The sequence below is a fragment of the Cnephaeus nilssonii genome (assembly GCF_951640355.1).
Source record: "Cnephaeus nilssonii genome assembly, chromosome: 9".
NCBI lineage: Eukaryota > Metazoa > Chordata > Mammalia > Chiroptera > Vespertilionidae > Cnephaeus > Cnephaeus nilssonii.
In genome coordinates this window covers 8,971,187-8,991,532 of record NC_137080.1, presented here as the reverse complement: position 1 = coordinate 8,991,532, position 20,346 = coordinate 8,971,187, and the positions used below count along the sequence as shown (strand labels likewise).

General features: G+C 43.0%; 2 protein-coding genes across 5 annotated transcripts in view; one reads left to right on the top strand and one right to left on the bottom strand.

Annotated features, from left to right (window-relative positions):
• The window catches only part of ARMT1 (acidic residue methyltransferase 1), a 130,555-nt gene that overhangs the window by 4,890 nt on the left and 105,319 nt on the right, over window positions 1-20,346 (top strand). The gene's annotated exons all lie outside the window — the stretch shown is intronic.
• RMND1 (required for meiotic nuclear division 1 homolog) overlaps window positions 1-20,346 on the bottom strand; it is a 37,382-nt gene that overhangs the window by 10,211 nt on the left and 6,825 nt on the right. For all 3 annotated transcript variants that reach the window (XR_013814034.1, XM_079781403.1, XM_079781404.1), the window contains exons 3-10: window positions 16,190-16,298; window positions 14,184-14,259; window positions 10,592-10,631; window positions 8,507-8,607; window positions 6,257-6,363; window positions 5,237-5,301; window positions 3,194-3,270; window positions 955-1,075 (exon numbers count right to left, since the gene is read on the bottom strand). Coding sequence is in view for 2 of the 3 variants with exons in the window: in XM_079781403.1 (XP_079637529.1) it covers window positions 955-1,075; window positions 3,194-3,270; window positions 5,237-5,301; window positions 6,257-6,363; window positions 8,507-8,607; window positions 10,592-10,631; window positions 14,184-14,259; window positions 16,190-16,298 (696 nt within the window). In the remaining variant the exon portion in view is untranslated. The remainder of the gene's footprint in view (window positions 1-954; window positions 1,076-3,193; window positions 3,271-5,236; window positions 5,302-6,256; window positions 6,364-8,506; window positions 8,608-10,591; window positions 10,632-14,183; window positions 14,260-16,189; window positions 16,299-20,346) is intronic.

Below are 20,346 nucleotides of genomic sequence, written 5' to 3'. Positions count from 1 at the left end.
GGTACACGGGGTAGGTACAGACCCAGGCTCAGACACATGTCCCGATCCTTGGAAGTTGCCAGGCAGAGTGAAATGTCAGTTTGGATATTCCCTCTCCCCACACCCCATTGTCCCATCTCATAGAGAATGCGCGGAGAAGGAAAGAATGAGGCCAAACTGGTACAGCGTCTGCTGAGGAGGGAAGCAGTCCTGACGACCAGTTTGGGTCTGTGCAGCACAGTCCCCATTCCGAACAGCCCTGTTCTGTGTGAGCCAGTACAGCGTATCTTAAATTGACACTCTCACCTCCTGTCCCCACCTCCCTCTGTTTTGCCATTTTTCTACCCAGCGCTCACAGACAAACATCAGTCATCCTTGCTCTTTACTCTCCCTGACCTTCCATGACCAAGTACTTGATTTGCTTAGAGCCGTGGTCGGCAAACTGCGGCTCGCGAGCCACATGCGGCTCTTTGGCCCCTTGAGTGTGGCTCTTCCACAAACTACCACGGCCTGGGCGAGTCTATTTTGAAGAAGTGGTGTTAGAAGAAGTTTAAAAAATTTGGCTCTCAAAAGAAATTTCAATCGTTGTACTGTTGATATTTGGCTCTGTTGACTAATGAGTTTGCCGACCACTGGCTTAGAGGATCCTTCTAGGAATGCATCTCTATTCTCACTGTCACTATTACAGTTCCAGACCCCATGGAATTGTTTGAAACTTGAGAACTTCCTTATGGGCCACTAGGCCTCCCAACTCTCACAATCTTATCTAGTCTGCAGAGCAAATATCAGAATATGCTTTTACACACAGAGGTGAAAATTATAGACAGGAAAGGGGAAAGGGGAAATCCAGAGATCTGAACAGAAGTCAAATATTTCTCCAAAAGCAATTAAATACAGTGTCTTAAAGTTTGTCTTCACATAGTTATGCAAATTGTAAGCAACACTGTGTCCCCTGTAAAAAGTGCAAATACATACCTTAACTCTACGAGTAATGCTTAGGAACTGACAAGTTTTATCGTAAAGTTCTTCCAGGTTTTCTCTGTCCCAGTAGAAATCCGGAGTGATCAAGAAGTCTGAACTCAAGTTTATACGGTGTCTTAAAAAAAGGAAAATCATAACTTTATTTCCTATCTTGAATTAAGAATCATGGTCTCTATTATTTTTTATACTTGGTGCTTTATTGACAATTGCTAATCTTTGTAATATTTCTGAGAAACATAAATAAAAAATTTAAAAGAATTTTTAAAATTGCAAACTAATTCAATCTTTACTATTAGTATTATTTATGAAGTAATTTGAATACAAAATGAAACTTTTTTGTTTCTACTTTTTTTTTTTTTACTGAAAAGTTTTTTTTGTGTGTGGATAGGAATTAACATGGCTCAAAAGTAAACAAGAAAACGGTAAATAAAGATTGACCACTCTTACTCCTCTTCTTATTCCCATCTTTCCCTCTCTCCTGTCCCCTACCCCCTATAGGTGAACAATGTTAGTTTTCCCTGTAGCCGTCCAGTGTATGTGTGTGTGAGACATTCTCTCCTTCCTAATTCCTATCTGTTTTTACATAAGAGGTTTAAGCTTACTTTTAAATGAAACCTAAGTTGTAGAAGTAACATATAAATAGCTCGCTATAAAAAATGAAAAACCTAGAGAAGGATTCAGAAAAAAAGTGGTAAGGCCTCTTAACCAACATACAACTCAAATCCTTCAGGCCCTGCAAACGTTGCTGTGTCCTTCCAGACCTTTTTCTGTGCATACACACATACATGTGTGCACATGTATGTGTGGTATGTACACATATCAAGATGAATATGGGTATTTATTTTTGTTGGTCTACACAAAGGCAATCATACCATATATAATTTGTGCATGTTTTCATTCACAGATTTACTACATTCCTTTTAATAACCATGAGCACTTTTACTGTAAAGAGAAGAAAACTTCGGATAAGAAGAGCAGGACTCCACACAAACTATTCACAAACCTAAGCATATTTACTCCTAACTTCCGAGTTTTGATACAATAATTGGCTATATCAAATTCTGCTTGCATTCCCAAACAAGAACCCAAGGCTTAGATCTGCTGTGGGTGCTCCTGGTGGGTGCACCCTGAGTTAGGGTCCCTGAGCTATGAGAAATGCACAGATGATAAAACGGACCACCACGCTCCAGGCCGAGTATCTAAAGAGAACGTGGAAAACCATCTCAGGTCAATGAACTCTAGTCTCATCCCATACACCAGAGGGGATGAAACACTGAACAAGGCGGCCTATTGAAAACAACTCCGAAGAATCGATTTCCTTTCCATAAAAGGACAACAATAATAAATTGGAACATTTAATATCTCTGGAAATGGGAGGCATCTTTAAAACTGATGTTACCTTACAGGTGGCAGCTGTGACTTAAAATGTCAGTGCCTTAAACGATTTATTTCCCTTATGCTTTCCTTTTTATGTATGCCCAAGAGAGAATGTGATAGAATTTACACCCAAATAAAACTAAAAGAGCTATTTCAGCAAGTGCAAGATCAATGCCCTGTGATAAAAAAGCACTGTATCACAGCCCAGCCGGCCTGGCTCAGTGGCTGAGCATCAGGCTATGAACCGGGAGGTCACTTTACGATTCCTGATTAGGCGACATGCCGGGGTTACAGGCTCAATCCCCAGGGTGGGGTGTGCAGAGGCATCCAATCAACGATTCTCTCTCAACATTGATGTTTCTATCTCTCCTCCCTTCCTCTCTGAAATCATATATATATATATTTTAAAAGCACCGTATCATAGTTTTAAGTGACAGCACCATCCCTCTCCTGGGGCATTTTATGTCGCCTCCATCAATGAAATGTGGTACATAGCTTGTCTGGAGCAATTAGATCTATTTAGCATTATGATGCAGTGACCTATTTTTACTGAGAATTCCCATTATCCAAATGATAGAAGGTATCTTTCTACCTTCAAAGAACACCACCTATGCTCTCTTATGTAGGTTTAATGTAGATTAACTATGATCTCTTTTGCACATGTAGACTTTCTTCAGTTCGGTCCTAATACAGCCCACTGCTTCTCATGGGTAAGAATTCTGCATGCTTATAAAGAACAAAATGAAAACAGCTCCAAGTCCCATAAAGGTGCAAATGTTGACTCTTTACTGCAGAACTACAGGAATGTCTTCTTGAGATCATTAAATACATGAAATATTTACTGGGAACATTTTACCTGAGGGCAAAGAGTTCACCCATTTTCTGCATAACTTCGTCATGAGATAGTTTCACTTTCCTCCCAGTTTTTAAAGCCTATTTCGGAGGGAAAAAGAAAACATACATGCGTACACATATATCTGCATAAGTAAGAGGACCATAAAGCAAATTCTGAAGCATTATCCAATGTAAACGACATCTCTTGGATAACTGTTTCCCAATCTAATAAAAAATACTTAATCTTATTAGGTAGAAATTTTATATTCCCCTTTTCATTTCCTTTCTTACCTGCATTTTCTATATTGTACGTTTATAATCTTTTATTAAAAATTCAAGACCTCTGCCCTGGCTGGTGCTGCTCAGTGGTTAGAGCATAGGCTCAAGCACTGAAAGGTCAAGGGTTCGATCCCTGATCAAGGGCACATACCTGGGTTTCGGGATCCCTCCCCGCCCCAGGGGCATAGTTGGGGGGGGGCAACCAGTCAATGGGTCTCTTTCACATCAATGTTTCCCTTCCCCCCCTCCTTCCCTTTCACTCTCTGAAAAGCAATGGAAAAATATCCTCATGTGAGGATTAACACACAAAAAAACTCAGGACCTCTTATCCCAAGTATAATTAGATTTATTCTTCCACAGTAAAAAGATTAATTAAAGCAAGCTTGATTTTTAATGTATTTTCAAGTTTTGATATAACTTTATATGCATTTTTCATGCCACTATTTTTTTCACAATTCAGCAAAATACCTTTTTTAATCAAGAAAAGTGGTCATAACCTCCTTCCTTAGAGAGGAAACATTTCACTTTTTTTTCCTTTAATGCAGTTACATTAAGAATACTGCACCATCAGAGGAAAGTAATTTGAATTTTACACTTGAAAAGTAAAAACAGCCTGGTTGGTATGGCTCAGTGGTTGAGTGTCAACCCATGAACCAGGAGGTCATGGTTTGATTCCTGTTCAGGGCACATGCCCGGGTTGCAGGCTTGATCCCCAGAGTGGGGCATGCAGGAGGCAGCAGATCAATGATTCTCACTGATATTTCTTTTTTTTTTTTTTTTAAATTTCTTTATTGATTAAGGTGTCACATATTTGTCCTCATCCCCCCATTCCCATCCCACACCCCTCCCCTTGGATGCCCCAACCCTCTGTTGAACTTAAGCATTGGTTAGGCTCATATGCATGCACACAAGACCTTTGGTTGATCTCTCCCCCCTCCCCCCACCCTCCCCTATCCTCCCTCTGAGGCCCGATAGTCCGATCGATGCCTCCTTGTTTCTGGTTCTGTTCTTGTTCATCAGTCTATGTTGTTCATCATTTCCCCTAGATGAGCGAAATCATGTGTCACTATAGATATACTTATAAGAATTGAATGTGCGACGAGCAATAATAGTTATGCTGACAGGCAAATGAATCAGTCTGTAGTGAGTTTCTTTCTGGACCAACAGTTCTTTTGAGACCCAATATCAATGTCCACCGGTTCCCTATGAGTACATGTCGGCACTGACCCCTCAGCTCTGGATGGTGGACAAATGGTGGTAATGCAGGTCCGACTCCCTCTGGTTTGGTCTCGGCTGGACCCAGGGGCACTGCTTCACCCGGATCCAGGGGCCCACGGCCTCACCTGGACCCGGGGCCCAGGGCTCACCCGGCTCCAGGGGCCCGCGACCTCGCCCCGACCCGGGGCCCAGGGCTCACCCGGCTCCAGGGGCCCGCGGCCTCGCCCCGACCCGGGGCCCAGGGCTCACCCGGCTCCAGGGGCCCGCGGCCTCGCCCCGACCCGGGGCCCAGGGCTCATCTCACTGATATTTCTATCTCTGTCTCCCTCTTCCTTTCTCTCTCTGAAATCAATAAGAGAGAGAAAAAAAAAGGAAATTAAAAAGAAAACAAATATGAAATTTCTTATCATTTTATATGTAAGTGGGATTTTTTTTCTTAAAGTATAGCTTTCCTAATGTTTATTATTATTTTATTGTACTCCTAAATATATGGGTATAGTGGAAAATTTGCATTCTTTCCCAAATAGAAATCAATCCTTGAAAGCAAGCATAAAATTGGTATAATTACCTCTGGAATTGACTGAATAGATTCCACAAATTGATCCAGTGATGCTTCCCAAATGGCCAGTTTCACTGGGGAAAAATTTCACAGTGGATCATTTCTTTATCATCACCTTCACGTTTGTACAAAATGCAGAAGGGCACAGTACCTTTCCCGCCACGTCAACAATACTCTAAGACAGCGGTCGCCAACCGGTGGTCCACGGACCACTGGTGGTCCGTGAGGTCCGAAAGGTTGGCGAACGCTGCTCTAAGATGCAAATCTGCTAACAATGTGGAAGTGAAATTTAAGAACAGTTAATCATCATAAGGGACAGCACTAAAGTGGCAAAAGATAGAGGAAATGAAGTTGATTTCCAAGCCCTGCTGGCAGTCCAAAGCTACATTTAATAGAATTCCTGATTTTCTTATATTGTAGCTTGAAAATCAGAGAGAATGAGCTACATCCTGGGACCAAGGGCGGCTTCGTAGGTGGGGCAGAGACAGGCTTCCCCGCCCCCCTCAATTCCTTGGGGCTGTGAGTACAGCTCAGAAGTGCCTGAGCCCCCAGGGTGGTGTGGACAGGCCACAGTGCAGACTGAGGGCAAAAAAATTCTTAAGGAACTTCACCAGTTTCATCAGGTGCATGGACCTTTCGGGGGGAAAAACGTAGAGCCGTGTGATCCTCCCATTTCTGTGAAAAACTAGTGTCTTTCTCTCCAGAGGCCTGTGCCAGTCACACAGGGCGGGCTTCCCTGCCTGCACCAGAGACAAGCTAACAATGATCACCACACAGACCGGAGGGGAAAACAGGTAATAACAACAATATAAAGTGTTTCTGGAGGGGGTAAGCCTATCCATACAATTAATGAGCACCAAGGAGCTTCAGCACAGGATTTACATTCTATTTTCTCTTGCAGAAAAGAAAGGAATGCTAAAGCTCTGCTGAGTATTCTATAAAAACATGTCCAAATCGTTACTAAATACTTCAACTTCCCTTGAAATGAAAACTATGCAGTCCTTTCTCAGATAAGTAGTACTAACCTACCTGAAAGGCAGAGAGCATTGGAGAAGGCGAATTTCTCTAGGATGGCGTCATCCACATCTAGCTCTGAATTCAACCGGATTTCTCCTCGGTGCAGTTTCGACTGCCCCCTGTGTAAAGGGAACAGCGTGTATCTCCTCAGTCTTAAAAACACTTATTTTTTTTCTTTTGAAAAAGTCACCTTAGAATCTTTCTAGAGGTCATTTTGGTCATTTGTATCAAGAGTCTTATAAATGTTCTTATACCCTTTGATTCAAGTAATTCCACGTCTCGAAATTCATTCCAAGAAAATAAAAGATGTGAAGAGGGATGTGTGTACCAAAAACTTCATGGCCCAATGTTTAATAGTAAAAAAGTAAGAAGAAATGAAATGTTCAACAGGAGAATGGTTCGTTTATAGTATCCCACGAAAAAAGTTACAAAGCATGTCTTGGAAAGATATTTGGTGGAAAGGAAAAATAATCACAATAAACTGTTAACTGAAAAAAACATTGAATTGAAAGTACAGACAGTGTAATTTAAAATCACACTGATGTAGTGTGGGTGGGAGGCAGATGGCAGCTGTGAGAACTAAGGGGTCCTGGCCGGTGGCTCAGGTGATTGCCGTGTCAGCCCGTATATCAACAGGCTGTGGGTTCCATCCTGGTAGGGGTGCATACAGAAGGCAAAGGATGGATGTTTCCCTCTTTCTCTCTAAAAAATAATTAAAAACATATCCTCGGGTGAGGGTTAAACAAACAAACAAAAAACTAAGTTGCACATGTAGAGACCTCTGGAAGGGACTGGGGAGATGGGCAAATGGAGGGACGGTGGGAACATAAACATCAGAAGCAAGTGGGAGAAGTATAGGGTGAATCTTCCCACAGGATGTGAGACAAGACGAGATGGACACGGGTGGACGTGCAGAATCTGCTCGACAGCCTCAGGCGGAGGTAAACAAAAGACCAGGAAGAAGCCAGAGCTGACCAGATGCTTCGTGAAGGAGCCCAGGCCCGCCACAGAGCTGAGGGAGGCAGCAGGGCCAGGAGTGACAGGCAGGGCTCACAAAACCTCCACGCTGCTGGGCTGCTGGCCGGTGAGGTGGCCTCACTGAATGAAACCGAATCACTGCCGCTGGGGCCCAGAGTTAAGGACCTGCCCCCTCCTTAGACCAACAGGTAGTGAGGATGAGGCCGCAGTGTGTGTGCGTGTGCATGTGGGTGGGGGGCGGACCTAGAAGCAGCAGTTTGGTAGAGCACAAAAGGGGGTTCACGGTAACTAGAGCCACAAGGCCAGTGCTTAATGATTACTAAATTCCACCAGCTCCTCATTTTGTAGTGTCTCTTAGGTTCACATCTGCACTTTCAACTACCGCTACCCTGGGCCCAGGTCCCCACGCGCTGGTCAGGGGCCCCTGGGCAACACAGGAAGCCGGTTAATCGCAATGACATGGTTTCTGCCAGGATTCAATGAAATGTGTGCGAAAGGCACGTGGAACAGTGTGGGCCGGGCAAGCAGTGTGTCTTTCCTGGTGATCACCACTCACTCGTACCCATCCAGGCTTTCAGTCTCTTCCTAATGGTCCCGAAGCTCTGCTTGCATCTCTTCCTTTCTTAGTATGAACATTTCCCCCTCTTCTGCCAGACAGGGACTCCATGAGGAAAAAGACCTTCCAACCTGTTCCTACCGCCTTCTCTTTACCCCTAACATCTCTCTTCATTACTCCCACCCCCTGCCGAGACAGCCCATACATCTCACCTGGGACAGTATGCCAGGACCCACCCCATTTCTACAAGGGGTCCTCTTGGATCACTCCCTCAGTACATTCCCGTTAATGCCAAAAACATATCAACAGCGAAAAATGGACTCGAGAAACTACTAGAATAATCCGAGGGGTTCGTTCTGATGAAAGCCATACTATTTTACTGATTTAGGCTGCTTACCATTTTGGGGTTAGGCTATCTGCTTGTTTTAATTTATGAGTAGCCCAAGAAGGTAAAAAAGTAGTGTTTATTATGCAGGGGTGGGCAAAAGTAGGTTTACTTGTTGTGAGTACACAAAACAGAGTTTGTTCTTATATTACTTATTAATTATTGTATCATTTTCCTTACCAACAACTGTGAACCTACCTTTGCCCACCCTGTACTTTTAAGCTTTGCTTGTGTACCAACAACTGTTTCCTTAACCCTAGTGTACGGATTCGTCTATCGTTTATCTCGCCGCTTTCCCTGGCTGTCCCAGCTGCCCCTCCCGCGAGCTGGGGGAGCCGCTCACTCGGTCTTTGTGTAGTTGAGCTCTTCGTTCTCCCAGTGCACCAGCGCCGTCTCGTAGGGCTGCACCTCGTGCCTCTCCAGAACCTGCATCACGTGCTTCATCTGGAAGGAAAGGAAGATGGGCTGAAATGACCCGCCCCTCCGTGCAGCAGAGTGACGTTTCATTACAGTGGATGGCATTTCTCCTGCTGTTCAGTTCGTAAGGAAAAGGCAATTCACTGTGATAGTCAACTCGCCAGGAAGATCTATTCATTCGTCTTTATATTTGGAAAACGCAAAAGAGCACAGAGAAGAAAATAAAAATTATCATTACCCCACAAGCCAAAGAAAACCACTAGTAAAATTACAGTTTGTATTCTTTAAATTTAACATTTAAAAAATGTTAAGTAACAGACTTTAAAAAATTTAATTAGCACAGAGTCCCGAAAGCGACAATCTCGCCCTGCTCTCCTAATCCCAGAGAACTATTCAACTCCGTGCACAGCCTGCCACTTTTCCCCCGTGTGGATATAGTACATTTACTTTGCTTTTTATAGGAAACTAGAGGCCCGGGGCAAGAATTTGTGCACGGGTGAGGTCCCTCAGCCTGGCCAGGGATCAGGCCAGTCAGGGCCATCCACCTAGTCCTGATCGGGGCCGATGGGGGCCGGCCGGCTGGGGAGGGACTGCGGGAGGGCTCCAGGGCATGTCCAGCCCCTCTCGCCCAGTCCCGATTGGCCAGACCCCAGCAGCAAGCTAACCTACTGGTCAGAGCGTCTGCCCCCTGGTGGTCAGTGTGCATGATAATGACTGGTCAGTCGGACACTTACCATATTACACTTTTATTATCTAGGATGGGATCATAGTGTGCATAGGAACGTTTTCATGCAGAAACTGCAGTCTGGTTAACCGTCCTAAATGTGCACCCATGGGGGGGGGGGGAAGTCCTCTCTCCACTAGGACGAAGTGCACATCCGTACGTGTGTATCTTCATGGCCTTGTGGGAATATTTCTTTAGAAATTGCTAGATCAAAGACATGCACACTTACAATTTTGGATAAATTTTGCAAAGCTGCTCTCCCAAACAGTTTTCCAATTTTAGAATCCAAACATTTATGAGAGCATTCCTTAAAAACCCTGGTATTATCAGCTTTTACATCTTTGCTACTTCAAATAGCCAATCTGTATCATCTCTTTTTTTGTTGGTCACTTGTATTTCCCTTTCCTTCAGGAAATGCCTCCAGTTACCTCCGCGTGCACGTGTACGTGTGTGTGTGTGTGTGTGTGTGTGTTTACTCTTAGTAAAACTGGAATTATATGAGGTATATTTTCTAACCAACTCTGTTATATTAGTTATAGTTTGTAACCTGCTCTTTTAATTTAACTGTATTGTACACACATTTCCCACCACTTCCTAGGAATATTTTTTCCACATGATTTTTAAGAGCTGTAGTATATTCTACATTTACTACAGGAGTAAACTCGTAAAATTTGTAGTATTTAACGAACTTCCTACTATGATGTATTTTGGTTATTTCTCCATTTTGCTATTGTAAACAATGTGTTGATGAACCTCATGCATCATCCACCATGCATAACTGCAACCATTTCCTTTGGATAACTTTCTACATGTAAATCGCCGAGTTAAGTATAAAGCTTTGGTGTGTATGCTCAAACTGCCTCTAAAAAGGTTGTATTAAACAAATCCTGATTGGGGTACTGGAGAAATTGTTTCCTGTGAGTGATAAAGTCCTAGAAAACTGATCTAAAAATAAGCCTCAGAGGACCAGCTCCCCGTGAATTGCGTGTACGTTATTCATTTTGTAGGTTACCATGTATGGCGTATGCTTCCTTCTGACTGCAGGGCACCTAGGATTGTTCTGATTCTCCAAAATTTAGTGTATGCTCAGAGGATGCAGGAAATTTATAAGCCAAAATAGAATGTATTTTGGAAGATGAAACTGCTAGGTTAAATATGACATAATGCAGAGCAAACAAGTTGTAGATTACCTGTTAATTTATCTCCCAGTGGCTCAGATGGTTGAGCATTAACAATTTATTCTCAGAAAACTATATTTTTATACTTTTACACCTTATTTATACTCACAGTTTTGTCTTTTACATTCCAGAACACAGCAGCTCCTTCCCTAATTTAAAAGAATAAAAGAATCAACGAAGTTAAAGCTAGAATACATCCTTTAGGGCCATATGTAAAGCCATGCTTGGGTGACTTCTAAAATGTATCCAGAATGCAATTTAAAAAATATGTGATTTATTACTGATTTGACATTATGGTTCCTAGATGGATATGCCAAAACAAAAGCTACTCTTTGAACTCTTGAGAAAACCGGACCTCTCAACAATTCATGATTTCTCTCATGGTTTGCAGAATAAATAACTCTTTTTAAAAAAATATATATTTTATTGGTATTTTACAGAGAGGAAGGGAGAGGGAGAGAGAGTTAGAAACATCAATGAGAGAGAAATATCGATCAGCTGCCTCCTGCACACCCCCCACTGGGGATGCACCCACAAGCAAGGTACATGCCCTTGACCGGAATCGAACCCGGGATCCTGCAGTCCCCAGGCTGACGCTCTATCCACTGAGCCGAACTGGTTAGAGCTAAATAACTCTTATTATAATACTATGGAACGACGTATCTAGACTGTTGTATACTTGCTTCAATTTTGATGCACAAAAAATCAGAATAAGGACATTTTTGAGACTCGTCCTAGCTCTCCTACAGATTCTGCTGTAGGAAAAGAATAGAGGGCCATGCTTTTCATAGCTGTGGAACAGAGACCGAGATGAATGAGAGCCGCAGGCGGCACAGGCACCTGGGGTGAGGCCCCCATCCTCACAGCGCTGACGGCAGAACTACAAGGAAGCCGCAGGCGCCTCGGAATCCAATTCTGGCTTTGATAGAATTTAAGGCCTGAAAGCTATAAACCCACTTGTTTTGATTTCTGAAGTCTGCGTGTGGAGCTGTTTAAGCAGCACATAAAAAAGGGAGTTATGGCTCCGGGTTATTGCCCTGGAGGAAGGAAAGGTGGGAATGAAAGGAAGGTAAAAATATCCTGGCCCCCTAGCAGCCTTCAGACATTTCCTAAGCAATGCACCGAGCATCTGGGCTACAAAGACGAGGATGGCCTAGTTCCTATCCTCACGGAACGCCCAATCTGGAAAGACTGATCCCAGACTGCCCATCGCAATAGCGTGACCAGTGCTCTGACAGAATGAAGCAGCATACACCTGGACGCGCACCGGACGGACACAGTTCCCGAAGGACCAGCGAGCCAGCCAAAGGAGAGAAGGGGAGGGGGCAGCCAGCGGAGGGCACACCCTGGGCTCCGGGAGAAGGTGGGAGGGACAGGGCACCCCCTCAGAATAAAGGCTAGTAGTGTGCTTGGCTGTGGATGCGGCCCAGTAGTGGGCTGTCAGGGTGGAGGCAGGGAGGAACTTCGTGTTTTGATAAGTTGAGTCAAATTCCACAGAACTTTAAGCAGGAGAGGGTAGTGACCAGAAAGACCTATTGAAAAATGATCCTGCCCTGACCGGTTTGGCTCAGTGGATAGAGCGTCAGCCTGTGAACTGAAGGGTCCCAGGTTCGATTCCAGTCAAGGGCATGTACCTTGGTTGCAGGCACATTCCCAGTGGGAGGTGTGCAGAAGGCAGCTGATGGGTGTTTCTCTCTCATCGATGTTTCTAGCACTCTGTCTCTCTCCCTTTCTCTCTGTAAAAAATCAATAAAATAGCCGAAACCGGTTTGGCTCAGTGGATAGAGCGTCGGCCTGCGGACTCAAGGGTCCCGGGTTCGATTCCGGTCAAGGGCATGTACCTTGGTTGCGGGCACATCCCCAGTGGGGGGTGTGCAAGAGGCAGCTGATCGATGTTTCTCTCTCATCGATGTTTCTAACTCTCTATCCCTCTCTCTTCCTCTCTGTAAAAAATCAATAAAATATATTTTTTAAAAAAATCAATAAAATATATTTAAAAAAAGAAAAAAAAGAAAAATGATCCTGCCTGTGACAGACTGGTGGGGTGAGGAGACAGGCAGGAGACCAGGGAGGAAGTGATTGTGGTAGGCCAGCGCAGTCTCAGGACATGGATTTGAGAGGCGTTTAAAGCCACGGCCAGAGTAGGCATCCAGAGGGTCAGTGTTGGGCACAGGAGAGGTGAGGTCCTGGGCTCGGTGAACCCCCGTCTGGAGCTGGGCTGTGGCTGCTGAGCACCTGAACTAGGCCTGGTCTAAACCGAGATGCTGCATTAGACACACCAGGTTTCAAAGACTCGGTATGAAGAGAAGAATGTAAAATGTCACACACCTGGAACTAATACAAAATAATACTGAATGTAAGCTATATTTGAAAAAATTTAAAATTATCCTGCCCTACTCTTAGGGGAAAAAAAGAATGTAAAATTTCATTAATTAATTGATTGATTACATGTTGAAATGGTAATATTTGAGGTATGTTGAGTTAAATAAAATACACTATTAAATTTAATTTCAGGCATTATATGATCTTATTAGTGTTATTCAAAATTAAATTCATCTTTTTTTTTTTTCACTTAAAAAATGTGGCTATTAGAAAATGTATCACTACCGATGAGGCCTGTGTTTGTGGCTTGCATCATGTTTCTAATGGACAGCACTGACCTCAGAATTCAAATTCCTCCCACTGTTCTACTGGGACCACACATTGCACTCTGAATTATCTTCAAAGTAACATCAAAAGGAAGATGAGTCATCGGCAGAGGCCATGATAGGGCTTCCAGTTATCAACAACCACACGGGGGTGGGGGTGGGGGACGTCCGGCCCGCAGGCCGGAGAAGGCCCACAAAATCATTTGGTCTGGCCCCGCCCAGGCATTAGGGGTGAGTTAATTGTCTGATCAAATACAGGAGGCTAATTTTTAAGTTGCTAATTGTGTATGGCCCAAGAATGATGTTATAAATATCCAAATGACTCGTGGCAGAAAAAGGGTTCCCTACCCTTGAACTACAAGGATGAAGACCACAAAGACGTTATCAAAGTTTGGGTTCTTACGGATGCTCCATGTTTCTGTTCTGCCACCTTTAAGTCCCCTGCTTGTGGATAATTCACTTAATTCCCCTGACCCCCCCGTTTCCTCAGCTGCAATATGGGAATAACAGACCTTTCTCCAATGTTGGGAGGGAAGCATGAAATTATTCTAAGTGGTTTCTACTATCGTTCCCCTCCCCCTCAGCCACTCGGCAGTATGGGACATTAAAACCACCTTTCAATAAAGGAGTTAAGTGTGAGCCAGGTCGCAGTGGAAGTGTCTGGACAGGTAAAGCGGGCTAGAACATCAGTTAGAGAGCTGCAGAGGGAGAAGGAGAAAAGGAAGAAAAGGCAGCAGGGCAGGCAGCCTGAGTCTGATAAGCCAGGGGCCCTGAAGATGAATGGAAAATGGATGCTTTACCTGGACTTAGTAAATGCAAATCCAGACTTAAAGAGACAAGCCAGGGGAAGATTATTTGCTGCTTTTAAAAATTATTTTACAGGAGGATTTACCGGAAGATTCCTAAAACGGACAAACCCTCCTGGATATAATAAGAATCGAAGGATACATTTAAATCACAAACTCACTACTGAGAGAGGAGGCACACCTGCACCTTTCAAGACCACGTTTCCCACCCAGGTCCACCCCCCAGTGGGGTTCTTCCTTGTCTTACCTGAAGAAGAATATTGTTCCAGGATCACCTTCTTTTGCAGAGTTTTCCACACCCATCACCAAAATATTGGCTGCATCTGTGATTTAAAATAAATGACTGAAAAGCTATGTCACGAGGTGACACAAGGTTTAAAAGGCACCTATAAACGTTTAATCAAGAACTCATGATCATCTTCTTACACCATTAAGCACTCTATTAACACGCTGTCCATCTTTCTACTAAGGTTTCCAGAAAATGTTCAATGAACATGAAAAGGCCATAGGAAATTACTTTCACAAAACATTCAACAACCTGTGAAACTGTTAGTGCTATTTAAACCCGATCATTCATACCCATTTTGATTCAGTAATCACTAGTCCAGTTAATTATTATTAAAGTCTTAGTTTCAATACAACTAAAGCTCAAGAAATAAACTTCTTTCTACAAAATTAATTTAAAATAAATGTGAAGAACCAGCTATATATTCTCATCCTTTAAATACCATTTTACTTATAATTTTATATATTAATATAATTCTCAAATGACTAATCTTCCTGAATTTTAAATGATACTTGTAAATTGTGGTTAAAAAAAATATACAGAAACAAAGCTACTGACCATTTCTAAGTTAATTATGAGAACTACCACCACAGTCACCTGTAACGTTGAAATATTTTAACCTTTTAAATATTTATTAAATAAATATCCATATACAAATACTCATTCATAAAAAGTTGTTACAAGTATATATATTATAAGTTGTAAACATATTAACATATCAATTAATACATATATTAATATGTAAAAAGTTATATATAATTTCTTAACCTCAAATTATGATCCTTAACGTTTCAGAATTTCTGCTAGAAGCTAGGAAATTCAGATAGGGACCAAACCCTAAAGCACCTGTTTTGGGTGAACTCTAGCTTCCCTAAATCCTACAGAGGGCAAAGTTCACCTGTGCAGCCAAGAGCAGCACAGATGGAAGTGGAAGCCTCGGCAGACAGAATGGTGAAGGAGCCCAGGTGAGCCGTGCCCAGCCGCCCTGCCCGGCTGCCAAGGCGACTTTCCATTTGGGGGCCCTGGACAGAGCTCCGTTTTCCTAAGTCAATGATGCCTGTTTTCGCCATCAAATAGAACAAACAATCTGTTCAGATCATCAAGGTTGAGAAAGCATAATGATATTTGGACTATTTCATGTGGGGTCAATGACTTAAGAATTTGCCCTAACTGGTTTGGCTCAGTGGATAGAGCGTCGGCCTGCACTCAGGGGTCCCAGGTTCGATTCCAGTCAAGGGCATGTACCTTGGTTGTGGGCACATACCCAGTGGGGAGTTTGCAGGAGGCAGCTGATCGATGTTTCTCTCTCATCGATGTTTCTAACTCTCTATCCCTCTCCCTTCCTCTCTGTAAAAAATCAGTAAAATATATTTTAAAAAAAGAATTTTCTCTGTAGCAGGGGATTTTCAACCTACACGTTTTGCTACTTTGAGGTAAATTCATGAATTTCCATCAAAGTGTTCCAAGTTACTTATTTTTTTAATATAGGGCAGGCTATTTTCTCAAGAATCCTTCCTGATCGTCGAATATCCTCGGTTAAGGTTATTTTAATATTGTGTTCATCTTTTAGCTCATTTTCTTAAAGTCTTGGATTATACTGGTCAATTTTTCTTTAAAGGCTCTCCCCAACATTTCTATCAAGTTCCTGGCTCTGCAGTAATACTAAAAGAACATTTCAATGCGGCAGCAATGAACGGCCATGGCCTTCATCATCCAACGTACGGGTGATGCTATGCAGCTTAGTAGGTCTTATTGGTTTCAATCTGAGGACTAAGCTCTCATAAACTACATTTTAATTTCTTATCTTTGTATGCTGTTTGTATGAAGAGGTTCAACCACCACTTTCATGATGCAATCCTTTAAACAGAAAATGAAACTTAAGCAAATGCAGACTTAAGACAGTATCAGAGGAAAAGTATTTTCTAATGCATTTTAACATACTTGGCCCCAGGTTCAAGAAGATGTACCTCTAGGCAAGCTTGTGACTTCAACATATCCTTGAGAGGCCAGGTCTTGTGAGAGAGCTCCAAGGTGATACTCATCGGCAGTCGCAAACGCCGTGCAGTGCATCAGGTCCTGTTTCGGCGAGATTAGCATGACAGGCGTTACCGGGAGGCCGAAGGTTCCGCAATGGCTGCTGTCACCTTACAGGCTCCAGCTTGCAAAGCTGGTGTTTTTCCAAACTTCTCGAAGACTCATACAAGGGATGTATTAAAGAGGAGGAGGAGGGGCAGCAGGCAGACCGGCTGCTGCTGAGTGTACGAAAGACCTTGCTCCTGCTAGCCAAAACGGTAGGATGGCTACCTGAGAGGGAAGCCGCTCCCCACTGGGAGTGTTTCAGGCAGAGTGAGCCAAGATACAGAGGAGTAAGGCATCATATGGGTGCCCGGGTGACATGTTATTTATTTATTTATTTATTTATTTATTTATTTATTTATTTATTGGATGACACGCTATTCAAAAAGTCTCTCCAACCCCGAGTTTCCATGACTCTTATTCGCAGCCACATTATTATTTAAGGTCATTTAATAACTTGCCACTAGCCTGTACAAGCCGAGATTATTTGAAATCTACAAAGGAATTATAGATCTTCTACTCTGGTTAATATTAAACACAGAGTTTCACACATCTGAGAGTGCACCCAGGTTTGGTTCCTGCACCGAGTCTCGTCCGTGTGTACACGTACACATTCATGATCTGTGTCTGTACAGTGCACACATGAAAAGACGGCCCAGTGCAGTGTTTTTCTCAAACTGTCCGTCACAACCCATTAGTGAGTCCTGATATCAGTTTAGTGGCCCAAATAGAAAATATTAGAGTACATTATTCACAGTAAGGAGACATTTTATTTTGTGAAGTTTTCTGTCACTTAGATATGTCTAAGTATGTATACAGGGTCACTATGTATATCCTATCCTATAGAATAAAAGGCTAATATGGAAATTAACCAAGCCGCAGAACGACAGGTCTATGACACACACTGACCACCAGGGGGCAGAGGTTCAACGCAGGAGCTGCCCCCTGGTGGTCAGTGCGCCCCCACCACGAGGGGAGAATGGCTGAGCCAGAAGCCCGGCTCAGGCAGCCCTATGAATGTCCAACTGCCAGCTTAGGTCAGCTCCCCAGGCCTAAGCTGTCAGACATCCCCAGAGGGCTCCTGGACTGAGCAAGGACAGGATAGGCTGAGGGACCCCCCCCCCCCCCCAACCCCAGCACCACTGAGTCAGAAGCCCGGCTCCACAGGAGCCCTATGGATGTCCAACTGCTGGCTTAGGCCTAAGCTGTCAGTCAGACATCCCCCGAGGGCTCCCAGACTGAGAGGGCGGGCGCAGGACAGGCTGAGGGGACCTCCCCCTACCCCAGTGCACGAATTTCGTGCACCGGGCTTCTAGTATAATATAAAATATGTTTCTCACTTTGGGACGAGGTCAATAAAGTCAAAAGCTATTGGCACAGGTGCTAAGAGTTCAGGCACAGAATTTGATTAATTTTTAAAAATCAGAATAATAATAATGCCTGCCTTTTAGGGTTGTTGTGAAGTTTAAACAAGAAGATCAATGTCCACTACTTAGAACCCTGACTGTCACAAATGTTCAACATTTCTTATAGTTATTAAACCATCAAAATTTATGGGAGGTTAAAAAATTTATCAAGTAAATTACATCTGAACATTCACATATTTGTAATTTTCTGTTTTAACATCTACTGATCAGAACTTGAGTGATTCTATTCCTTTGAGATATATGATGCTTTAGCCCATCACTGATCAAAAGAGGTGAGTCACTAAATCAAAAGTTATTCCTGGGACTCACTCATCTCGGCTCCTAAAGTCTTTCCTTTTCTGTTCCAGTCCTGGTATGAAATTCAAGAAAAGGAGTATATTAATTCCTTCCTTTCTCCCACTTCCTTTCTCCCATCAACAATAAATTACAATTTTATACAAAATCCAGATTTCCACCATCTTTTGATCAAGCGGAAGACTTGGCAATAATCAACTAGGGTTGAAGAGGGGCGGGTCCCCCAGCCCACACAGTCTCCCACTCCCTGCTGTCTCGTCTACGTCACCCCCATTTGGTACTGGCCAGGCCCATCTGTGCTGAAAATGTTCACTCTTTTGCACTCTCAAAAATGGGGCAAGGCAAAGCATTTAATCACCATTTCCAGGAGAAAATTTATTCTGAGCTCCAAATAGTCAGATTGTAAATACATTTTAAAACAAACCTGTTTTTCACTTAGCCAATCTGAGGATCTTCTTTGCAGATTTCCTAAAGATTGTCACATTTCCTTCTCTCACCGTGTCCCATTTAGTTTTGCTAAAAATTCTAGCCAGCATCACATGGCGTATATGGCTTGCCACGCTACTTTCTGTATCCTCCTTAACCTGAATCTGTTTAAGTTATGGCTTCTTCTATTAATAAGTGACTCATAAAGTTTTTCAGTTTGGCTTGGTCGATATATTTTTTTTTTTCCTTTGCTCTTAAATTGCAAGACTGTATTTAAATCTATTTGGTAAAAGGAAAGAGAACTACGAAGTGTCCTGTTTTTGCATTTCCCCCTATTAATTAAAAGTGTTATTACTTTGTGCGAATCTTTCCTTTTCATATGTCTTTTACTTAATTTTTATAATGAATCATTATTTCGTAAGCATTTTATACATACACATACCTAGTACAAATTTCAGGTTTTAAAATGGGGTCAACAACTTGCTCTTAAATAAATGTGCCAAACCAACCAAAAATAGTTCTTGGATTGAAGACCTAAATTTAGGCCTTCCTATTTTAAAATGTTCAAAACAAAACAACCCAAAGCCAAGAAAACCACAGCACTTTCAGTTAGGGGTTTTTCCCCCTGGCCACAGAAAACACGTTCCAGCAGATGGGGCTAGAAAGCTATACAGGATTCTTGTTTCAGCATCACATGCTCTGATGAGACACCTGTCTTAAAAAGGAAAGTTTATTTTGTTCACATTCTGTTCCTGAAGAACATTAGCACATTATAGCCATGCTGCTTCCCTGCCATGAGGGGGGAAATGCATGTCTTTCCTGTACAGACTGTAGGGGAACCTTATTAAACAGATACATTTTACGTTACTGTTACAGTGCTTTAGCTCTCAAGCTTTTTGATCGCAACCTATGGTGAGAAGTCCTTTCATATCCACAGCAGATAGATGTGCATATGCACACACCAATAACTGTCACCAAGTTTCCCCAAACAATACTTTTTACCTTTTACCATTTGTAATGCATTCTGATACTTTCCATATTCTATTTCATTAAAAAAACAAACTTAACAATCTATATACCAAAAGGTTGTGGGTTTGATTCCGGGTCAGAGCGCATACCCAGGTTGCAGTTTTGATCCCTGGTTGGGGTGCATGTGGGAGGCAACTGATAGATGTTTTTTTTCTCTCTCTCCCTTCCTCTCTCTTTAAAAGAAAAAGAATAAAAAAAGTGGTTTCATTATTCATTTCTTCAATAGAAATAAAAAAGGTAACAACCCACTAGTTAAGTTTACAATTCATCGTGGTGTTGGTCTGAAACCACGCCTGGGCATTCCAGCACTCCGTGCGCATGCGGGCTCCATGCAGCTCAGGGCCTTATGCTCTGCATTCTACTCCTAAAGACAGGACAGGGCAGCAGCACTGTGGTCGCCACGATAAATGATGAGGCAGTGGATGGGGTTGATATCTCAGTAGGTCATGGTCTCTGCCAATGAGACCAGGTAGAGCTGATTCCGATAGCGAAGGCGATGAACCTCATTCCATCAATTGCAAGTGCCTGCTGTGTGGCAGAGGAAGTGGGCGAGCGCAGGAGCACCCGGGGAACGAGACAAATCACGCCCGCTTTCTGGTACACAGAGAGGCCCTCCTTATCTCGGTCGGTCGGTCGGTCTACAGGGGCCGAAAGGGCTGGAGCTCCATGAAGGAGACGAGTGGCCCTCACTTGGGGCAGATAAAAGCCAGCCTTCAGCCCCAGGGCTAGAACCTACTCTCATCTCAAGACTGTGTTCACCTATGAAAAGTAAGATCAGAAAATAATGTTCCAAAATTATATTATTTCAACCAATTTAGAAATGCTTTCAGAAATGCAAGTTTTTCTATTATTTTCCTGTGCTTTTAGAGAGA